The 22,918-nt window shown below is 55.6% G+C and overlaps 1 protein-coding gene across 1 annotated transcript in view; it reads right to left on the bottom strand.

The window, feature by feature from the left end:
- MYOM3 (myomesin 3) overlaps positions 1-22,319 on the bottom strand; it is a 56,300-nt gene extending 33,981 nt beyond the window's left edge. Inside the window, exons 1-13 of the mRNA XM_055260930.1 lie at positions 22,215-22,319; positions 18,626-18,804; positions 18,143-18,223; positions 17,220-17,379; positions 16,083-16,240; positions 9,754-9,849; positions 7,997-8,085; positions 5,617-5,661; positions 5,021-5,158; positions 3,110-3,271; positions 2,343-2,484; positions 962-1,161; positions 235-288 (exon numbers count right to left, since the gene is read on the bottom strand). Of these exons, the coding sequence (XP_055116905.1) occupies positions 235-288; positions 962-1,161; positions 2,343-2,484; positions 3,110-3,271; positions 5,021-5,158; positions 5,617-5,661; positions 7,997-8,085; positions 9,754-9,849; positions 16,083-16,240; positions 17,220-17,379; positions 18,143-18,223; positions 18,626-18,786 (1,486 nt within the window). The 5' untranslated portion in view covers positions 18,787-18,804; positions 22,215-22,319. The remainder of the gene's footprint in view (positions 1-234; positions 289-961; positions 1,162-2,342; positions 2,485-3,109; positions 3,272-5,020; positions 5,159-5,616; positions 5,662-7,996; positions 8,086-9,753; positions 9,850-16,082; positions 16,241-17,219; positions 17,380-18,142; positions 18,224-18,625; positions 18,805-22,214) is intronic.
- Between the last annotated feature and the right edge of the window lie 599 nt (positions 22,320-22,918).

The raw sequence follows: 22,918 nt of genomic DNA, 5'->3' as shown, positions 1-22,918 counted from the left end.
AGCCAGGTCTCTCCCTGCTCTGGCCAGGACTTTTCCCAATGTGTTCCCTCCTCCAGGAGGGCCGCAGCCAGATGGGCCACAGTGACCCCAGCACTCTGGCTGCCTCCAACTAGGCCCCGCCTGCCCTCATCCCCCACACCCTGCACAGGGACAGCTTCTGCCTCTTTGCCAGCTCACGTCCCAGAGTTTCGAGAACTATACAGGAGGCCCAGTGTGTGGGAGGATCCCGCATACCTTCAAAATCGTCTGTGCTGATGGTGATCTTGTTGCCCAGATCAAAGGGGATCTCTAGGATGAGAACGGAGTGTGGGAGGGTGGGGGGTGGGACAGGAGGAGTCAGGCCAGGGCCTACCCCACACCAGGCTCTGCGTCCTGCCCCATCTCAGTCCTGGCCTTGCAGCCCTTGCTGTGCAACCTCAGACAGATGCCCTCTGGCCTCAGCCTTCTCAGGAGTCCCAAGTGGAGCCCTGCTGCTCTCAGGCCCTGGTAGATGCTCTTTCGCTTGGGACAAGTGGAGACAGAGGAGGAGGAGGGAACTGCCTGGGGCCGGGCACCCTGCCACGGTGGAGCTTCTAGCACACCCAAGTCAGCGTGGCTCCCGAGGGCTGAGAGGGCCGTGTCCCCACACTTGAGCTTAAGGACATCTGACAGGTGCTGGGGTAGGGTGCTCCCTCAGACTGGTCTCTCCCATGGACAGGTTTGGTTTCTCCCATTAGACCAGCTGTATCTTCCTTCTCAGGCTAGGGGTTCCTAAGGACCGGACTGTGCCTCTTCCATCAGACTGGAAGTTCTCGAGGGCTGGCTTTTGTCTCCTTCATCAGACTAGTGTTTACTAAGGGCTGGGCTGTGCTTCCTCCATCAGACTCGGGGCTCCTGAGGGCTGGATTGTCTCCTGTGTGAGATAGTCCTGAGGGTTCCCTGACTGATGTTCTAGAAAGTCGCTTAGGACCTCTGTACCCACCTGTCTTCCTCCGAGCTGCATCATGGTCGCCCATGACAACCAACTCTGAGGCCTTGGAGGGGACGCTGCTGCCTGCCCTGCTGATGGCTCTCACCCGGAACCGATAGCTCTGACCTTCGACGAGGCCTTGGATTGGGCACCGACAAGTCCCTCCAGGGGCCTCATGGCAGGGGATCCATTCCCCAGAGTCACCCTGGCACCTGTTGGAGACAGGCCCCCCTTTCAGCCCCTGCCCACAATGCACGCCTTCCCAATGTGAGCCTCTACAAGGGCCTTTCTCTGACCGGGGGAGCCTGCCCAGCTCACCTCTGCCAATGAAAGTTCTTCTCTCCAATGGAAGAGCCTGGCTCCAACCTCGGGCCCCTGGGAGACCTTTTCACCATCCCTGACACTGACCAGCAGCAGTGCCTTTCACGGGGCATCATTGTGAGCCTGTGACTGTGCTGTGCCCTCCACACCCAGCCCTTGTTTTATCTCCCTGGCAGTCCTAGGGGGCACGTGTTGTCACCTTCACTGCACACATAGAGGATCTGTGGCTCAGAGAGTGACAAGACCTGCCCAAGGTCACACAGTTAGGATTCACCTGAGCTTGTCCCCTCCCTAAGTTGGTGTGCATTCCAGGTTGACCTACCAAGCCTGGGCTCTCTGTACCCTCTTGGTACCATTCATTGTCCCAGGCAGTACAACAGTGCACGTTACCCTTATTGTTACCAGCTGGTTGAGGCAGTCGTCACGTGTGGGTCCAAGTCTTGTCTCTACCACTAATGACAAATGTGTCTTTGAGCAAAGTCATCTCCCCACATACTTTGGTTTCCCCATCCATAGAAGAGGGCATTAGACAGTCCCCCTCCCCTTTAGAGAGGGGTCGTTGTAAGGATGCAAAGAGATGAGGCATGCCCTTAGCACGGTCATGAGCCTGTCCCTGGCAGCATTAGTTATTTTCTCAAGCTGGGCCTTCAGAGCCGGCCACACTGGAAAAAGGCCGGAGGTTCTGGCCTCTCTACCTGTTTGCCTCCTCCCTTGCGGTCAGTGCTATTCCATCTCTCTCTGTCATTCAGGAAGGAAACTAGCCCACGAATTCACTGTGCTTAGGGTTCAAGCACTCCCTGTTTTGCCCCTCCGGGTCAGCTCTAGAGGGTCCACAGGGCAGTGGCCGACTCCAGCGTAGAATTCCAGTTATCAGCATGACAAAGACTCGGAGGTGTGGATGCCTCTCCATTGCCCCTAAATGACACAGCACAGCCTGTCTCCTGTCCTGTTCTAAGGAGCGGGGGTGTGGGGGTTCTCTGAGGTCAGACATGGGGCCTCCTCCTTCCTGTGGCTCCCACAACCAGACAGAATTCTACCCCTAGGGCCTCTGCCACTCACGAGGCCGACTCACCACTCAATGGAGTAGGCAGTGATGGGGTTGCCCCGGGTGTCACTGGGCGGGGCCCAGGTCAGGATGAGGCAGTCTCTGTTCACATCCAGGCATCGGACGTTCAGCGGAGAGCCTGGGGCCCCGGGGTTCTCGGCCTCGGCATCTGAAACCCGCGGGTGAGAGGGAGGCCCTTCTAGTCAGTGGCCATTTGGTGACAAGCCCTTCCCACTCCCACCTAGCATCCCCTTCTCATCCATCCTCCAGTGGCTCAGTTTTGATCTTGAGGACTGGGGCCTGAATATTAGTCCCCCACCCCCATAGCAGTATCTGAGGGAAGGGTGACAGTACCATTTCTTGGAGGCCCATTTTACACCAAGTACCTGAACAAGTGGAATAATTAATTCTAGCCCAGAGCAGCCTTCCCCTCTTTGGATGGGGAAACTGAGTCTCATGGAGGTAAGTGACCTGCCCAAGGTCACCCAGCTGGTGAAGTGACAAAGCCAGGATGCGAACCCAGGCCCTAAGCAGTGGCCAGAATCACTCCAGCCCCATACTCAGCTCCCCGCCTCCCTGGCTCCAGCCAGGCTAACTCCCGGGCCACGTCCCTTTGGAGGGTCATAGGATGCCATGGGGAGTCTTGGAGACCCCAACCCAAAGCCCTCATTTTATGGCAGAGAAATTGAGGCCCCAAGAGAGCAGGGCCCTTGCCTAAGGTTCCACAGCAAACGAGGGGCAGAGCCCCGGTCTCTGGGCTCCTGCCGCCACTCTGCGCCCACCCATGCCTTCACCTCTCACAAGCACATAGGTGCTCTGTTCCCGGGGTCCGAAGGGTGAGGGCACCCGGACCATGTAGAGCCCCTCGTCCTCCTTGTAGGTGCAGGACACCTTCAGGGATGCCTGGCGGTCTGCGTAGAGGACCTTCCGACGTCGCGAGGACCTCAGTAGCCTCCCTGTGGAGGGGAAGCGGGGGGCCATTGAGTTTGTGGGAGGTCCTGGTCTCACCTGGGAACCACGGAAATCGGGGGGTCTGGAGACCCTGGCTGGGCAGAGAGAGAGGCTGGTGAGGCTCAGTTCAGGCCTCAGGTGGGGGTGGTGGCCTCCAGGGCTTTGCCAAGGCAGTGGGGAACTCTCCTTTGCAGAGGGCTTGGGGAGTAGGGGAGGGCCAGTGCGGGGCTGGGGCTCAATGAGGGAGTGAGGGTTTAGGGACATAGCTGGTGACAACGTGAGGAGTTGTAGGTTCTCTGAGGAAGTAGGAGCAAGAGAGATGGGTCCCTGTATGGGGTCAGGGGACTGAAAGAAGGAGGGCCCGTTTCGGGGGCTGGAAGCTCAGTAAAGGGCCTGGGTCTCATTGAGAGAGCTGAGACCTCGGTGAGGCGGTTGGAGGACTTGTCGAGGGGTTAGGGGTCAGGGAAGGGAGTGAGGGCTCACGGGATGGGAGCTTAGGAGGTGGATGGGGATTCAGAAAGGGAGTCCGGGGCTCAGGGGCAGGCCCTGCCCTGAGGACACTGTGGGGTCAGCTCTTCTCTTTGCCCCATGCGAAGGCTCCGCCCTCCAGTCAGCACCTCCATTCTGGAAGATCTACAGGTTTGGGAAAACGTCTCAGCCTTGTTATTGCAGCTGTCAGGGATCCTGATGGCTCCCATACTCCCTGCTCCCAGCAGGTGCAGCATCCCTGGGCTCAGAGCTGGGGGTGCCGGAGGGGCACTGTACTCTGGGTCCTTAGGCTATAGGCCTGGTCATGGATTGGGTAGGAGGTCCAGCCGTCCTCCTCCTCCCTCACTGGGCCACGTCTTCCTGCCTTGGCCCTGACCAGGCTTCTCCAGGCCTCGCCTGAGACATCCCCAGGGACCTCCCAGCCCACGGGTCAGCAACTGTTTATCTGCACCACCACCCTGACTCTGAAAAGCCTGACGCCACTGTTGCAGCCTGCCCTGAGCGCTTGTGGTGCCCTCCTGCCTCCTGACCTTGGGGCTCTGTTCCCATTGCTTTGAGTGCCCTCACTCACTTTATTTATTTATTTATTTATTTATTTATTTGAGATGGAGTCTTGCTCTTGTCCCCCAGGCTGGAGTGCAATGGCGCCATCTCGGCTCACTGCAACCTCCGCCTCCCGAGTTCAAGGGATTCTCCTGCCTCAGCCTCCCGACTAGCTAGGATTACAGGTGCCCACCACCATGCCAGGCTAATTTTTTGTATTTTTAGTAGAGATGGAGTTTCGCCATGTAGGCCAGGCCTGAACTCTTGACCTCAAGTGATCCATCTGCCTCAGCCTCCCAGAGTGCTAGGATTACAGGTGTGAGCCACCACGCCTGGCCTCCCTCACTCACTCTTAGGGAGGTAATGAAGCATGCAAACGGCTGAGCAGGTGCCTGGTCAGTGCCAGCGGCTACAATTGTGCTGATGGCTTCCTCCCTTCTCCCAGGTGGACATAGCCCCCTGGGCTCATGCATATCTGCCCCTACCCTTCGCCCCAGCCCCAACCCAGGGCCTGGCACCCCACAGATGCTTGGTGGCCATTTATGGGGCGGCATGGTCTGACCACATCTGGCTGTACTCCCGCTCTCTTCTGCCTCTTCAGCACTTTAGCTCAGTTGGTACTGGTTGGGGAGAGTCTGTCCGCTAGGGGTCCTCTCTGGCTCTGAGTTGAGCTTTGGAGGGGCTAGCTCTGGAGGCTGGGGGCCAGGACTGGGGGTCCTCACCGTCTCGGAACCACTGGATACTCTCAGCATCTAACACATCTTCCGAAAACAAGCATGACAGGGAGAAGGGTTCCTTCTCACGAGCAAAGACTGGCTTCAGCACCGAGGTGAATTCCACGCTGGGGCCAAACATCAATCCTGGGGTGGGAATGAAATTTGGGGCAGAAGTTTTTGAGGCAGCCAGCCTGGCCTGGGACTTAGGAGTGAGGATTTTTCTGGGGCATCCCCTCTCTTCTGGGTCTTGACTGGGAGAAGGGGACCTGGCCTTGGGGTAGGAGGGGAAGAGACTTATCTAGGTAGGGGCCAGAGAAGCCAAAGAGCAAACATCCTAAGGCCAAGTTCATTGTTCATTGGTTTTTCTGGCTTTGCCTTTCGAACCCAGTTTTGGTCAGAGGACAGCTCAGCAGCTGGGGACAGCTCTGGGGTACCCTGCGGCCTTTAGAAGTCAGGTGCAGGTGTTACCAGCTCATACACAAACCCCGGTGGACATCCTTTTATGGGCAGGGGATTACTCTATTCTAAACAGGGACCGTGGGGGTGGGGGAGCAAAGCCTGAACAAAGAATCCTAGGTCCCGTTCTCCCGCAGCCGACTTACTTTTGAAGATCTCTGAATCGAAGCCAGCATCCTTCCCCAGGTAAGCTGAAAACCAAAGGCAAACAGAGTTGCAGAAGGTTCAGACCCCACATTCCTAAGCTATTTTGGGGACATGGGCTTTGGATATGAGTTCGAGTCCTGGTCTGTTGGTGGCTTCCCCTTGTGGCTTTGGGAAAGTTCTTTCACCTCTCTGTGCCTCACTTTCTTCAGCAGTAAAATGGGACAGTAATTCCTACCTGGAGCAAGGAACAAGCGCGTTCACGTGAATCAAGCCCCCAGCCATAGCCTGACACAAGGCGGGTTCTCAATACGTGCTGGTTTCCTTTCCCTACCCAAACTTGCCCCCAGGATTATGCACTGTCTTCACAGAGGTCAAGCCCGGTCAGAGACGCGGGGATTTCTGGTGGGATCAGGAAGAGTGGTGGGGGAGGGGCAGCACTGAGAGGCGTCCAGGGGCTGAAGGGTGAAATCCAAGGTACTGTTGCCACAGACCACCAGAGAATAGTAACAGCAGCTCTCACTCACACAGTGCTCGCCCCATGCTGTGAGGATCGAATGAGCCAATTAAACACATAAACACATTGACTCATTCTATCTTCACAACAGCCCTGTCAGTTGGTACTATTATTATCCTCTCAAACAGATGAGAAAACTGAGGCACAGCCATCCAGACAACAGCCCAGCAGCCTGAAGCTATGACATGACACTGGTCCCTGGAAGGCTCTTCCTGAGCAAGGTCCAGAGAAGGGCAGGAGGCTGCCCGAGATCACACAGGTCAGTGGAAGGGTCAGGATGGAAACTCAGGGCTTCTGTCCCCCAGGTCACTAAAATCACCCAAGTTGCTACAGAGAAGAGAGCAGAGAAGAGGGTGGTAGTGGCGGTGAGTGGAGTAGGAGAAGCAGGGGGGTTGGCTGGAGTCTGGGGCCAAGAGCAAGCCTGGTGGACCCTGGGGTTGCCAGCCTTGACAGAGAGAGGGACAGGGATCTGGAAGGAGCGGTGGGAAGGATGGGTGGGCAGAGGGAGGCAGGGCCCCAGTCCCTGACCTTGGGCTTGACTCTGGGCACAGCCTATGGGGACAGCTCGAATTTCTGCATAAGAGCTTGGCCTGGCAGCAGGATCTGCCTCCTAAGAGCTATTTAGGGAACAGGACAGTGGGTGGAGAGGGCTGTGCAGGACAGTTTAACAAGGTCTGATGAGAGGCAGGGAGGGTGGGCTGGGATCCACCTGTCTACTGCCCAAGACAGCTGCCTTAGGAGTGTGTGTATGAGTGCGTGTGTGTGTGTGTATATGTGTGCACATGTGGGCTTCTCTCTCCCGGGGGTCCTGGAACTCAGGGCACGGCATTCTTCTGGGCCCAAAGGTGTGATCCCCTTGGGCAGCGCCCTGCCCCGGTCATGGGAGTGGGTACCACATGCCAAGGCTTATACGTATCATCTCATTTAATCAATTTGGGCATCTGAGAGAGGTGGTAGGATTGTAGGATTCTCCCTTTCACAGATGAGGAAATAGAGGCTCAGAGAAGTGAGGTGGCTTCCCAGATTTACACAGCCAGTCGGTGGCAGAGCCAGGATGTGAACTCGGGTCTGGCTGACTCCTGAGTGTCTCCCTGCTTTATGCTGTAATTTCAGATGCCCAGGGGGTGACCTCCAGGAGGGGCCCAAGCCCAACTGGAAAATGTGCATCAGAACCCACATGGGGCAGTGGGGGTCAGGTGGGGAGTTGCTGGGGTTTGGTCTTTGCCCCTGAGGACCCCTCAGCAGGGTTGTGGGGCCAGACCACCCTCCCAGAGGCCCTGAGATGGATCCCAACCCAAGCGCAATCCGGTGGGCCAAGCATGCTCTTTGACATGGCGGGCAGGTGGGTTCGCCGTGAACAGCTGTGTAGGTTGTGCCCTGTGCAAACGTATCCCCTGAGAGAGCAACTTGGGGCTAAAATTCAGTCTGTTTGCCATTTGCCAAGCCATGTGCCCTGGAGTGGGAGCTGCACCTGCCTGCAGAAAAGGGGCCCCTTTCGCTAATTCATCCACTCAGTTCACACAAAGGTGCCCACCATGCCAGTGATGACTCTGCAAAGAGAGCTGAGTTCAAGTCCCAGCCCTGCCACCGGCTGGCTCAGGATGGAATCAGGTACTATCAAGGGTGTCTGGCACACAGTGAAGACTCAGGAGAGGACAGTTCCCTTCCCATCTCCCAGTTGCTCTTGACACCAACCCACAGGGACAGGTGATCCTGCCTCACTCGCCTTCCACCATCAGCCAGTACCAGGCTGAACAGCCTTGTGCCAATGGCCCTTCCTCAGGTTTCACGCAGACCCATGTCCTTGTCTGCCCAGCTTGGGTTTGCTGTGGCCCAGACTGCCTGTTGGGGATGGGAGGACTTACTGCGGACGAGGACTTTGGCGAAGGAGGAGGCCTGGCCGTAGGCGTTCTTCACTCGCACAGTGTAAGTGGCTGAGTCCTCAGTGGTGCATCTGGAAAGGAGAGAGGGAGAAGTTCCTCCCAAGACTGCTGGGCTCCATGGGAAACACAAGTCCCCTGTGTGGGTGGGAAAGGCTGGAACTAAGGAAAGCCTCACGGTGCCAGGAAGAGACTTTGGTCACTATCTCTGAAAAGCTGTGTGTTTTCAGGTTGCCCACTGCACCTTTCCATGCTTCAGTGTCCTCTGAAAAACTGGGGACACGACACCACCTAAACCATCTCAGGAGAAAGTGCTTTGAAAATATGACATGCCGCATTGCAGTTACTGCTGACTGTGGAGGATCAGAGAGGTTAAGTGACTTTCCCAGAGTCACAGAGCAAATGGAATTCAACTCAGCTTCAAACAAGAATCCTGGAGCAGGAGCCTCCTCCTTTCTCAGAGAGCAGCAGACAAACTTGGTCAAGGCAGGCTGCAATCTGAGTAGAACTGGGCCAGACACCCAGGTGTTCCCAGTCTCAGGTGTGAGTCTCACCACCAACCAGGCCAACCCTGTCACATTCCTGGTGAAAGCCTGGGCCATCTCCATCCCAGGGGCACCCTGGTGACAGAGAGGAGGTGGTAGGATGTGGCACCTCTGGCCCCATTAGCAAGCAGAGGCCCCTTGGTGCTTCCTTTTTGCCCGTGGTCACTCAGCGCAGGAACCCCTCTTGCTTCCAGGGCCAGTCCCACCTGCCCCTGGAGGTCCCCCTGGGCCTGCGCACCTTCCTCGACTGTGGAGTCCCTGGGGCACCTCCCTTATATGGTCAGATATTTATGTCTCCCCACTTCTGAAGGGGAAGATGAGTGTTCTGCTTATCTTTGTGTCTCTGAGGCCTGGGTTGGTTGAGGTGGAGGGTTTGGTGGTTGGGAAACAACCCAGATAGAGGGAAATGGCTCACAGCAGGCCCTGCCACATAGTAGCTGTACGAGACCCTTAACTTTCTGAGCCTGTTTCATCACCTGCGACACGGGGTGCTTCCCTCAAGCATGGTGGCAGGGATTATGGATCGTATGTGAAAAGCACCTAGCACAGGGCCTGGCACCTGGGAGGAACTCAGTGTGTGGCAGCTGATATGAATGATGAGTGACACAGGCCTTGGGGAGGACTGCACTCTTCTATTCCCATGTGGCCTCCCCGCATGCGCCCTGCCTCTTCCCTCAAAACCATGCTTAGGACTCACCATCTCCTGAAAGGCTGAACTCTCTCCCATGTCACTGCTTCCCCTCACATGTGTATGTTTGTGTACACAAGCATATGTGTGAGCACTGGGTATGTGCATGTGTGTATATGTGCGTGCACAGGTGCATATGGGTGCGTATTATGGTATTTTCTCTCCCCCACAAGGAGCCTTCCCAGCATGCCTAGTTCAGCGTCCAGTCCTCATGGCCAGCCTCTGAGTCCAAATTTCTCACTGTGTATCTTGAGGCATCGGAATCACATGGTGGGTTTGTGTGTTAAATATCAATTCCTGGGCTCCGTTCCAGACCTGCTTAATCTGAATCTCTGGGGGTCGAGGGAGGGTCTGTCCTGTCCCAGGAATCGGTATTTTGACCAGCACCCCAGAGACTTCTGAAGAAGGTGAACTTGGGCCGCAGCTCCGAGGAAGGGTTTGGGATCGTGCTCTGGCCTCGGCGGTGGCAGGGCCTGGGGTCATGGGTCTCTCCAGGTCCCCAGTCTTACCTCCTAATCTCCAGGGACAGCAGCCCGTAGTTGTTGGTGATTCGGTATTTTCCGGCAGGAAAGAGGCGGGGATCAATCCGTGTGTCATTTTTGTACCTGTGGAGACACAGCGCTCCGTGTCAGGCAGTGTGGTTCCAAGCGGGAGGGGTCTGGAGGTTCTCGGATGGGGATTTCAGCCGCAGGTTTTTGTTTTGTTTTGTTTTGTTGAGACGGAGTTTTGCTTTGTTGCCTAGGCTGGAGCGTAGTGGTACAACCTCAGCTCACTGCAACCTCCGCCTCTCGGGTTCAAGCAGTTCTCCCTGCCTCAGTCTCCTGCGTAGTTGGGATTACAGACGCCTTCCATCACGCCCGGCTAATTTTTGTATTTTTAGTAGAGACGGAGTTTCCCCATGTTGGCTAGGCTGGTCTCGAACTCCTGACCTCCGGTGATCTGCCCGCCTCAGCCTCCCAAAGTGCTGAGATTATAGGCGTGAACCACTGCGCCTGGCCTCCAGTTGCAGTTTTGTGTTGCTTACTTGCCTGTGCAATTGGAGCAGCACTTATGCCACTCTGAGCCTCAGTTGTCCTGACTTGTGAAATGGGGGTACGAGAACACTGGCCTCACAGGGCTGCTGTGACAATTAAATGGGATGGGCTTATAAAGCCTTTCCCCTGTGCCCACACACCGCAGGTGCCCAAGGGTTTGTTTCCCTTCTGGGGGCAGAGAAGAGGGAGCCTGTAATTAGGGGCAGCTGCCCCTCTCCCTACCAAGCCATCCCCAGGGGTACCCTAGGACCAGGCCCCAGCTTTTCCCTTCCCTCCGAAGGGGCTTGCCAAGGAAGGAACCCCAGACCCCTGACGCTCTTCCCAACCCCCGAGGATGGCTTTTCTGCATTTTGGCTCTCATTACAATAGCCGGAGGAGCTTTCAGAAATCTCCATGCCCAGTTTCTGAACATAAGGCTGTGGGAATTTGCATTGGAAACTGCTAATTATTCTCCAGTAGCCATTCTCAGGGGGAAATAGAATTTACCCATGGGCCACCCAATATATGACGTATCTCCTTGCCTCTCTTTCTGCTTGATGTGGCCATATGACTTAGTATTGTCAACAGCAAGCGGAGACAAGAGTCATGTGGCTGCTCCTGATGACACCCTTTGTCCCATTTCACATCCTCGGTTCCTCTGTCCTTGGCAGGAACAGGGAGGTGCCGCCGGCTGTCTCACACCCCAAAGCTCAGGGCTGCTCCTCCAGCAGTGATCTGGAGAAGCTCAGTCCCTGGGGAGTCCATACAGCAGGCCTGTGCCGTCTGCATCCAGACATTTAGATGGAAGAAAACAAGCTTCTAGCTTATTTAAGCCATTAAAAACAAAACGAAACTCCAGGTCCGGGCTGCATCCCAAATCAATTAAATCAGAATTTCGGGGGGTGAGACCCTGGGATCAGTGTTTTGAAAATCCCCTGGTGAGGTTGGATGCGGTGGCTCATGCCTGTAATCCCAACACTTTGGGAGGCCAAGGCTGGAGGACTGCTTGAGGCCAGGAGTTTAAGATCAGCCTGGGCAACATAGCAAGACCCCATCTTTACAAAATATTCTTTAAAATAATTAGCTGGGTGTGGTGGGGTGTGCCTGTCATCCTAGCTATTCAGGAGGCTGAGGCAGGAGGACTGCTTGAGGCCAGGAGTTTGAGGCTGTAGTGAACCATGATTGTGCCACTGTACTCCAGCCTGGGTGATAGAGCAAGACCCTGTCTCAAAAAAAAAAATTGTTTTTCTTAATGTCCTCTGGTGATTCCCAAGAGTAGTCACGCAATCGCCCTGCCCTGGATGCTGCCCTCATTTTCTGTGAACTTGGGTCTTGTTCCCCCTGCTGTGTGGACAGGACAGTGGGGTGGCCTGGGGTCCTGGAGGCCTAAGGAGTAGGGGCTGAGGAGTGAGGGTGAGTGACACTTAAGAGGCCTGGATTTTGACACAGCTTGCTGTGTGACCTTAGGCAATTCCATACCCCTCTCTGGGCCTCTGTGTCCCTGAGGCCATGGAATGGAGTCTCATGGGATGATGCTTCTCTCTGTCCTGGGTGGGTGGCTGAGGTTGAAGAGGAGGCCTCCCAGAGAGAGGGCACCCCAGCCTCAGCCTGCTTCCTTCCCTGGACCTGGCCTCACCCGTGCCCTGTTTGTCTCCAGGGCAACCAAACACAGCTACACCCACGATCCACAATGCAGCCCCCAGCCTGGCCCCCTCCTGAAAGGAGCTCGGCTAAACCTCCTGCAGGGAGGGTGATGCCTAATCTGGGTGCCCAATCTCTCCAGCTCTCCAGGCCTGAGGGCCAGGGTTAGGTCTCCTACCACACACCTGTCAGGAAGATTCCAGACCTCAGCCTGGCCAGCTTTGCTTTTCCTGGAAAAAGCAGCTGCTGCGGCTCTGGCATGGCCAAGACAGCCGGAGACCTCAACGCTCACCCCTCCCTCTCTCTGGGCCTCAGTGTCCGCCTGTGCACTCAGGCCCTTGAAGGCACAAGCAAAGGACCACCCGAAGTGGCAGCCAGTGACAAAACAAGCTTGACTGGGACAGGGGAGGTGAGGGGCCTGGGCAGGGTTTAGCTCTGTAAGGACCTCAAAAGGAATGAGATTTCTGTTATTTATCTAAATCTTTTTTTTGGCCTCACATATTTTGGTGCTCGATTTTACTTTTTAAGAATGTTTTAGGGAGGCCGAGGCGGGCGGATCACTTGAAGTCAGGAGTTCCAGACTAGCCTGGACAAAATGGTGAAACCCCATCTCTACGAAAAATACACAAAAGGATTTAGCTGGGTGTGGTGGTGGGTGCCTGTAATCCAAGCTACTTTGGAGGCTGAGGCAGGAGAATTGCTTGAACCCGGGAGGCGGAGGCTTCAGTGAACCGAGATTGCGCCACTGCACTCCAGACTGGGCAACAGAATGAGACTCCATCTTTAAAAAAAAAAAAAAAAGATTGCTTTAAAAAAAGAAAATAAGACCAGGCATAGTGGCTCATGCCTGTATTTCCAGAGCTTTGGGAGACTGAGATGGGAGGACTACTTGAGGCCAGGAGTTCGAGACAGCCTGGGCAACATAGTGAGACTCTGTCTACAAAAAAATTGAAAAGTTAGCCAGGTCTGGTGGCACATGACTGTGGTCCCAGCTACTTGGGAGGCTGAGGTAGGAGGACCGCTTGAGCCCAGGAAGTTGAGGCTGCAGTGAGCTGTGATTGCACCACTGCACTCCAGCCTGGCGACAGAGTGAGGCCTTATTTCTAAATAATAATAATAATAATAATGATAATCATTGAATGAATAGACTTGCCTAATACGCCGGGTGAGCTGGAATATTCCTCTAGCCCTGGGGCTGGACAGAACCTCTGGAGGTCAGTCCTGGGGCAACATGTGGCCCTGCCTGATGTGATTGATGATGGAAAACCAGATCCCCCAAGCCAGGAGTGCCAGGGGCCACCTGAGTTGCCGAGGCTGGAGGTGGACCTGGCCTTGGCTTCTGCCACTTGTCAGGAATGCTCAGTTCCTTGTTGTGGCAACCTCGTTGGCAGGGGTAGAAACAACTCCCAAGAGGCTTCCAAGAATGCCTTCGATGTGGTCCTCAGTGCCAGGGCTGAGCAGAGCTTGGCTGCGGGGAGGACAGCTGAGTTGCTAACCTCCACTTGGCCTGGCCAGTGCCAGGAGCAGTTCCTCCTAGTGGCACCAGCAACTTGCATGCCGGGACCGCCCAGTCCCCACAGCATCCCAGTGCCCAGCAAGGTACTTGGCATACTTTTGGAATAAATGCCAGCTGGCAATGAACAGCCCTGAGGCCAGCTCCCTCAAGATGCCTTTCTTGATTGCTCCTGGCCTGAGTGACTATTTCTCTGACTTCTGAAAAATTATATATGCTTTAAGGAAAGTAATGCTTGTAATGGAACAGGAATTAAAAGAAATTAAAGAATGTGTAAGCAAAAACTCAGTTGTTTGTAAGAAAACCCAACTTCCCATGAGGAAGAGAAAGAGCTGAAGTCCTTTAAAAATTAACTGCCTGTTTTTCTGTGGCTAGTGAGCCTTCTGTCTCCCTTTCCCAGGCATTGTGAAGACCCTGTTTCTCTGGCTGTGCAGCTGCGAGGTCACTAGGCAGATAAACTCAAGTCATAAAACATGTTTTTCCCTGAAAAGTAAGAAATGATGTAATGTATGTCTTAATTGAATAACTGTCTTTGTTTCACGCTTCTGTAATATGCCTTCCCCTGCACAGATCTCCCCCCGCCCCACAAAATGCTTAAAAGGTAGCTTGACTCTTTGTTTGGGGCTCAGTCCTTTGGATGTTAATTCGACTGGGTTGGTGCACCTAAATAATTAAATAATTCCTCTTCAACCCCTCCGTCTCTCTGATTCCTTAATTATCCCACAGCAGTAATAATCACTCTCCCATTCTCTAGGCCAGCAGAAAGAGTTATGGGCTTAGAGGCAGGAGACCTGAGTTTGAATCCTGGCTCACATTGGCTGTGTGACCTTAGATAAGTCACACTACCTCTCTGAGTCTTGATATCCTTACCTGTGAAATGGGCGTAATAGTTCCTATCTCATGAAGGGCCCTGATGCTCAAATGCGAGTGAGGTTTCGGGTCAGTGTAACGTGGATTCAACTGTAAGAGGCTGCTGTTTTCCTTTGTGTTTTCCATCATTTATGCCTCTGTTCTCTCTCCTGCTAGACCATAGGCTGTTCCCTGTCAAGATCTGGCTCATAGGCAACCTCTTCTGAGATACCTTCCTGGATTCTATGGGCTGAGGTAGCTCCTTCTTCCTTTTCACCCAGACTCTTTGATCTCAAATATCACCCGTGAATATACTTCTTTGTGCGTTGATGTTTCTTTTCTGGGCTAAGAGTTAGTTCCTTGAAGGTGAGATTGTGTCTGATTATTTCTTTTCTTTTTTTTTTTCTTGAGACAGAGTCCTGTTCTGTCACCCAGGCTGAAGTGCAGTGGCGCAATCTCGGCTCACTGCAACCTCCATCTCCCGGGTTCAAGTGATTCTCCTGTCTCAGCCTCCCAAGTAGCTGGGATTACAGGCACCTGCCACCACACCCAGCTAATTTTTTTATTTTTAGTAGAGAGAGGGTTTCCCAAGTAGCTGGGACTACAGGTGCAGGCCACATGCCCAGCTAATTTTTAAATTTCTTGTAGAGATGGGGTCTCGCCAGCTGCCCAGGATGTTCTCAAACTCCTGGGTTCAAGTGGTCCTCCCTCCTTGGCTTCCCAAAGTGCTGGACGTGGGCCTGGGCTTGTTTGGTTATTTCTGTGCCCCAGTGCCTCAGTCAGGTCCTGGGACAGATGACGCTCTCAGTAAATATTTGTTGAAAGCCCTTCCTCAACCCCCAGGGTACTGGACAATGGGCCTTAGACCCAGGGGGAACTCAGGAAAGAGTAGCTTAGCCACGTGAATGACACGTCTCCTTCTGTGGTGAGACTGAGACCTGGGCCGCGGCATGCCCACCCCAATCTGTGCCTGTGCAGGAGACCCCTGCCCCTGCCCCGCCCCAGGCGAGGCCTAGCCTCTGGGATTCCGCCATGGTTCCCCTCCCAGGAATGGCATCTCCTGCTTTCCCAGCCCTCTTCCAGTCCTGAGGTTTCCATGTTGTTGTGGCATTAAATTCTCATCACATACAAGCTGGACAGGAGGTCTTCAATCCATTCTTCAGAATAGGAAATGGAGTCAGGACCAGGGAGTTTAAGAGGCACGGCTGAGACCTCACACTGAGTGAGTAGAGAGAAAGAAAGCAACACTGGGAACACAAGACTCCTGCTCCAGGTGTGAGCTCCTTCTCCGTAGGCCCTTCCCTTCCCATCTTCTCCCTGCCCCACCCACCTCCTCCCTGCCCCTTGGCCCCTGTCCCACCTCTCACCATCATCCTCAACCCTGGAGACGCCCAGCTTGCAGTACCTGCCTTCTCATGAGACCAGAATCATATTTTTATGAGGGCTGGCTCCCCAGGGGCCCAGTCTTTCAGCCCCAGGCTGGCTGCGGGGCAGCTAAGAATAACCCAGGCCTAAGCTGGGCGTGGTGGCTTATGCCTGTGGTCCCAGCTACTTGGGAGGCTGAGATGGGAGGATCACTTGAGCCCAGGAGTCAAGACTGCAGTGAGCTATGATTACTCCACTGCACACTCCAGCCTGAGTGAGACCCTGCCTCTAAAAAAAATAACCCAGGCCTGGTTCCCCAGCAGCTGCTCTATTTGGTGGGTGGACAGAGCTCAGGGTTCACGTGTCTGCAGCAAGAAGTCCCGGCAGAAGTATTGGATGTGAGGAGCTCACTTGTGACCCCAGAGGCCCAGAGCCCCCTCCTGCCCCAGCGGCTTACCAGGTGACCTGGGGTGGTGGCGAGGCCTGGACAGTGCAGGTCAGCAGGACCGTGGTGTGCTCCCAGACGGCGTGGGAGCGAAGAGGGATCCAGAACCAGGGCCCACGGCCAGAGCACAGCTCCCTCAGCTCCTTGGCCTCCTGGACCTTCTCCTCTGTCTGGAGGCAGGAGGAGGCGTATGACACTGTGAGCCAGGGACCACTTCTCTGCCATCTTTGCCGTTACCTCCCCACTGACACCCAGACTCTGTAGTTAGACCCACATGGGCTGGAGTTCCCGGTCCCCTCCACCAGCTGAGCAGGGTGGCACTGTGGGCAGGGCATGGGCTTTCGAGCCAGCTGGCCTAGGGTCAAGGTATTGACTAGCTGGGGGACCATGGGCAGGTCCTCGGTGTCCTTATCGGCAAAATGGGGATGATAAGAAAATCCCCCGCCCACTGTGGGGTTGTGGGGGTGAAAGACATGGCACTGAGAAAGTCTGCGTCAGTGGGAGCTGGGGGGGTTTGGAGAGTGGCTCAAATCCTGATACTCATCAGGACTAGCATTTCCTGAGGGGCTTCTGTGTTCTAGGCAGCGGGAAAGTCACTTTCCAAACCCAGGCTCATTTAAATCCCACCTCAGCACAGAATTGTTACAATAACGTCTATTTTATTTTATTTTTATTTTTAAATTTTGAGATGGAGTCTCACTCTGTAGCCCAGGCTAGAGTGCAGTGGTGTGATCTTGGTTCACTGCAACCTCTACCTCTTAGGTTCAAGCAATTCTCCTGCCTCAGCCTCCCAAGTAGCTGGGATTGCAGACACGGCTATATTTTTAGTAGAGACAGGGTTTCACAATGTTAGCCAGGCTGGTCTCGAACTCCTGGCCTCAGGTGATCCACCCACCTCGGCCGCCAAAGTGCTGGGATTACAGGCATGAACCACCGCGCCCAGCCCTATTTTACAGATGAGAGCACTGAGGCTCAGGACCAGGGAAGTGCTTGCCCAGGCTCACGCTGCTGGAGTGTAGGGGCATCAGATGCAAACCCAAAGCCTGGACTCTGCCCTGGACGTCCCGCCTCTTGGGAAGGGGGCGAGGATGGCAGCAAGTGGTGCGTCACAGGTCCCAGGCCCTGGGGCTCCACAGCCCACCCCCTTACCCGCCGCCTCAGCATTTTCCAGTCCCGCCTCTGGCGCAGCAGCCGGTGGGTCTGCAGGAAGGCGATCTCGGTCCTCTCCCAGTCATTGCCGAAGCCCACCCGCTTCTGCCCTCTCTCCTCCAGCTCCACAGCAGAGGTCTGACGTCTCAGCTGGGCTTCCCTGCCGTGACAGAGGCCATCGGGGCTCAGGCAGGGATGGGGGGGCCTGGGGCATCCTGGCCAATTCCATTCCCCATGCCCAGCAGTGCCAGGATGCTTTAAACTTTTGGAGGACATGCATGACTTCGCATCTTCCCTTGCCTCCAAAACAGCCTGGAAGGGCCCTGCTTGCAGTCGGTGCTTAATAAATAGTTGACTGTTTTCATTGTTTTCAAGGCTCTTTCACAAACCTTTGTTCGTCTTGTTTTCACGATAGCCAAGTGGCCAGGCCTTAGTGTCCCTATTTTATAGGGCAGGGACTGAGGCTCAGCAACTTGCTTCAGGTCAGCCAGGACCACCACCCAAGCCTCCTAGCCCAGGGCCCTGCCTCAAGCTGGACGCTGCCTCTCCACGCCGGCTCACTCAGAGGCCTCCTCAGTCTCTGGCCTCGAGGGAAACTGAGGCCTAGTTTACTTGCTCCTTCTATCCCATTCCTAGCCCCCTCCTCCACCATGTGAAGCCCGGAAGTCTGTTGGTGAAGTGGGCCCCTACCCTCTTCCTTGGGGACAGTCCCCCGCTATGACACGTGCACCCTTCCAGAGGGTGGCGTGTGGGCTTTGCGGGCAGGTAGCCCTGGGCTTAAACTCCTGTCTAGACCCTTATTCTAGATGTGGGATTTGGGGCAGGTTCTTTACACTCGGGGTGAAAGGCCAGCAGGGAAGCCGGGGACTGGACAGGATGGCCCCTCCTCAGCCACGGCTCCCTGGGAAGCTCCTCTGACTTACCAAGACAGCTCAGAGGAGGCCGTCAGAGCCAGGGCTGCTGCCAGGGCGTAGTCCGCGGCGCTGAACTCATGCTCTTCTTCGCTGCTCCCAGAAGGAGGGGAGTGAATGGCTCCTGCAGGATTGGCTGGGGGCTCCCTGAGATTAGGGCTGCATCTGCCCACCTCAGCCTCAGGACACCAGCAGGCAGGGCTGTGCCTCCCTCCTCATACTGGGGTCTCAGAAAGCAAGGCTGCATCCCCCCAACCCTGAATGTGCTTCCCTCCTCAAACAGGGTTTCCAGAGGACAGGGCTGTGCCTCTTCCATCACATGGGGATCTCCAGAGAGCCGATTGTGTCTCCCCCCTCAGACAGGGGGTTCAGAAAGCAGGGATGTCCCTCCTCCCATCAGGTTGGAGCCTCCAGAGGGCTAGGCTGGGCCTCCCCCCTCAGCCCGGGGGTCCTGGGGGCAGGGCGGTGGCTGGGCGGGGACCCTGCGGCTCCCACCTGCTGCGGAAGGTCCGCCTCCGCACCGAGGAGCCCATCCGCAGGCTGTGCTGCCGCTCCTCCTTCTGCTCCTCCTCCTGCCGGTGCTCCAGCCTGTGGACCTCCATGGCCTGGGGGGGCCGGGGGTCCCCCGCACCTCCCAAGCTGTGCGGCAGAGTCATGGCTACGAGAGCAACAACCTGTCAAGGCCAAGGTCCACAGTCATTCCACCAGGTGCCCACCTATCCCCTCCCATGCAGTCTTCCCAGCATCTCTAGGAGGCTGGCAGGATGGGGGGTGGGGGTGTCCTCTCTGTAGTGGACAGACAGGGAAACTGAGGTCTGAGAGGGAGAGGGACCTGCCCAAGGTGACAGAGGCAGGCTTTGGGCTCTGAGCCTGGCTTCTCCTCCACCCCGCGTGCTCCCCAGCTGAGTGAGCAGAGCCCCACGTTAGGGAGCAGGGCCCTGGCTTCTAGCTGCTTCCAGCTGCTTCCAGCTGCAGCCCAGCCTTTGTCTCACTGTATGATCTGGGGCAAGGTTTTCCCTTCTATGGGCCTCAGCTCCCCAGACGATGAGTGAGTGAAACTGTGATGTCCACGGCTGTGTCTATGACTCAGGACGGGCAGGCGTCCCCATTCTTCCTGCACCGGCCATGCTCAGTCCTACCTCTGAGCCTTTGCCCACGCTGGTTTCCTCTCCCGGCACACCCTTCCCCTCCTCCTGGCCTGCTTAGCTCTAGTCATGCTTCAAACCCCAACTGAGGGCATGCTAATTAGCACAGAGACTCTGAGTCCAGCCCACAGGGTGTGATCCCAGCTCCTTATCCCAGCTTTCAAGTGTGTAACCTTGGGAAAGACTCATGACTTGGTTTCCTCATCTGTAAAATGGGTCTTCCAACCTCCCAGGGTAGTTGTGAAGGTTAGATGAGTGCTTGGGGCTTCGTAAATACAACATAAGTGTTAGACATTAGCATTATTTTTCTAAGAAGCCTTGCTGAAAAACTACAGGCCACCTAGAATTTTCCCTTTTCTAATTTCTTTTGTACTTATTTTCTAGCACTCCACAATTTAGCATTGATTCAGACAATGCCTTCTCTATGTAATTATTTTGTATCTGTGCATCTTGACTGTTCAACAATATTGTAAGTGAATTAAAAGTAACAATAGTGAGAACTTACTATGTGCCAGGCCCATGTTAGTTTTCAAATGCATTATCCCCAGTCCCTGCAATAACCCAAATGAGGACAGCACCATTATTATCCCATTTGACTGGTGAACAGGGGCAGTACTTGCCCAAGGTCACCCAGCATGGTGGTGGGGCCATGATTGGCAGCCAATCCCTAGCCCAACCCCTAGCCCTTCTGACCTCTATGTCATATGTCCACTCAAGGCCAGGCCGTGGCCGAGGCTGGAGACACGGTGGGCCACAGGGCCTTTCTCCTTATAAGGGGATTGCAATGTACACATCTCCTTTGCATTCCCGAGACTCAGGTCTAGGCCCCTGATGGTGCCCAGTGGGGCTGGATCACGTTGACCCAGGGGAGGCTCAGGAAGTGGATCCACGGATACGGAGAGGCAAACGAGGGGTATGGGAGGCCCGTGCGCCCGCTGGCTGTGGGTTTTTGCACTAAGTTTTCTCATATCCGGGCTTCAGTCACTGCTGGGTCTCTGAGGGCCCCTCTGATGCTAAAGCTGGAATCCCTGGAATGGCTTTCACACCTCCTCCAGGTGGGAATTCTGGTCTGCAGGCTTCTGGCATGGGAGGGTTCTTGCCCAGGCATGGGGATGGAAACAGAAGAGGGATGACTGCCTGCCTTGGCCTGCTCCTGTCAGTTTCTGTGGGGTCAGCTCTGTCTGGCCCCTGCCTCTCTTGAGGGGCCTGCTGGAGGTGGCAGTGTGTGTGTGTGTGTGTGTGTGTGTGTGTGTATGTGTGTGTGTATGTGTGTGTGCACGTGTAGGCTATCTTCTGCCTGGATGTGAACACAGCATCCAGGTGACCATTTCTCTAAGTCCATGACATGGAAGGTGAGCCCACTGGCTTTATTGGAGAGTCCTTGGCCTGGAAGGGGCATGTGATGGGGGTGTCTGGGGCTCGGGCTGTGGAGGGTCAGTCTTAGTGGGCTTTTACCCCTTCTACTTCCTAGAAGTTTGCTCCTTTTGGATGTCTGCAGTTGTGGGCATCAGGAAAAACAGAATGGATGGCTGCAGGGTTAGCTGGGACCAAGGGCTGCCCCTAAAGCTCCCTGGGCTCCTGCTAATCATCTCAAATGACATAATGGGACAGTCGCCCTCTTTGGCTTCGTATCACTCCCTCCCGTTGGAAGAAGTTCTCTCTGCACCAAAAGAAGTGGCTAGCCCTGCTCATTCTGCTCTTTCTTCCTCATGGCCCAGGAGGAGAGCTGCTGGGTACCACCCTAGGTGGAGTGAGGACCCCCACTCTGCCCCAGCTTTCCTGGGACACGATGGCCCTGGCTCCAGTGGCTGAGAGTTAACATTCCCTGGCACCAGCCACTGGCTCCCTTCCTCTGGATGCTCTGTTCCCGATTAGCACAGCAGGCAGGGGCCTGGCACTCGTCCCTGACCTCAGGGCCTCTGGCAATCAGACCCCTGGCTTTAGTGGATGAGCCACCAATTCTTTTTAAAGCACTGACTGATGCGTGGGATTAAGCAGGGACAAGTTTGAGGCCTCCCTGCTCTTTCCCGAAGGACCAGGGTGCCTCTTCCCAGAACACTGTGTGTGCTTGCGTGGAGGGGAAACTGCCCCTGCTTCTCTCTCTTGGGGTGCAAAAATCTGGGCCAGAGGTCCCACTGCGTAGCCTTCCCGATTCCCCTCTGCTTTCCTCCCAAGCCTCCATCTGCCGAGGAGGCCTCTCCCCTTCTTCACGAGGGAAAGAGAAATGCACAGCAGTTGAGCCAAGATCCCTCCGAGAACTGCCGGCAGGGAAGCTGCGTTGGGGGCGGGGGGTGGCCGGGAGCAGAGACACATCCTGCGGGCGGCGGGCGGCACAGGCCAGGACGTGTTCTTAGCCAGGGGCTCCACCAGCTTCCGCGAGGCCGAATCCTGCCCTTGCCAATCATGAGCTGAGGCAACTCCTTTCCCGTCTGGGCCTCGGTTTCCTGCCAGGCACTGGATGAAATCCCTTCCAGCTCTAAGATTTGGGATGCGAGGACTCGCTCTCTTTCCCTGCCTGTGGGGTTGGCCAAGCCGGGCTCAGCCAGCTCCGCTCTAAGTTCGTGGAACTTGCCAGCTTAGCCTGGCTCCCGCTTATCGCTGCTCCATCGCAGCAAAGACTCCAGTTCCCAGGGCAGCCCCCACTCTTTTTTTTTTTTTTTTGCAACTTTCACATCACAGACAGCTCAACTCTCAGAAGACCCAGGGCCACACAGAACAGTGGGATGGGGCAGGGGTTTCTGGAATCCCCTCCCATTTTCACTCGGGTGCTGCCTCAGCACAAATTTCCCAGGCTCCTTTCACAACACACAACACACATACACACAAACACACACACGCGCACACACACACACACACACACGCACCCACAGATATCACTCTCCAGTAGCTGACTCTTAGGAGGCATCCCTCCCCAGCCCTGATTTCCGGGGGTGACTCACAGAAGCAGTGTGCCCACTTAGGAGTCTCTGGGGAGAAGATTCCGGGAGCCGAGAGGGTCCTTGTTCTCTTCTTGCCCTCGGCTCGGCGGGCACTGGGAGAAGAATGCGATCCCGGAGACTGCACTGTCTTAAATATAGCAGTGCTGAGACAGTACGATGACAATGGATGAGAACTATGGCATGGGGGACGGGGCCCAAGGGGAGGGGCCGTTCCGTGTCTCCAGCCTGCTGGGCAGCAGCGACAGGTGGAGCTGTCCCCCGTGTCCCCCCACACTGCTCCTCCCCTCAGCTGGGTCGTTTCTGCCCAACCCGAGCCCCTGTTAAAATGGAAAGGAGGGAATGGCTCAGGCATGGTCGTGTGGAGGGCAGATCCTGTGCGGCGTTCTCAGCTGTCGGGAGTTGTGATCTGAATTCTGCTCCGGCTGACTGGGTGCCCTGGGGAAGGCGCTCAGCTTCCCTGAACTGACTGCCTTCTGAAAAACGGAGACAGTGAGACTGGGCCCCCGGACTTCATGAAGACGGTGGAAGGAATATGACCTAAAAGTGAGTGTTTCATGCTCAGAAGTTGTCACTGGCTAAAACAGCAATGTGTGGCTCCTGGTCCCTCCACCACTCCGGTAGTTACTACACGGCCCCCGCCCTGACCACAGTCATGTGTGTGTGGTGTGGTGCCGGCAGGAGGAGCTGGGGAGCCACCTACTGCT

Source organism: Symphalangus syndactylus, chromosome 22 (assembly GCF_028878055.3).
Source record: "Symphalangus syndactylus isolate Jambi chromosome 22, NHGRI_mSymSyn1-v2.1_pri, whole genome shotgun sequence".
Taxonomy (NCBI): Eukaryota; Metazoa; Chordata; class Mammalia; order Primates; family Hylobatidae; genus Symphalangus; species Symphalangus syndactylus.
The sequence above is the reverse complement of the archived record's forward strand: the minus strand, read 5'-3'. Positions and strand labels throughout refer to the sequence as shown.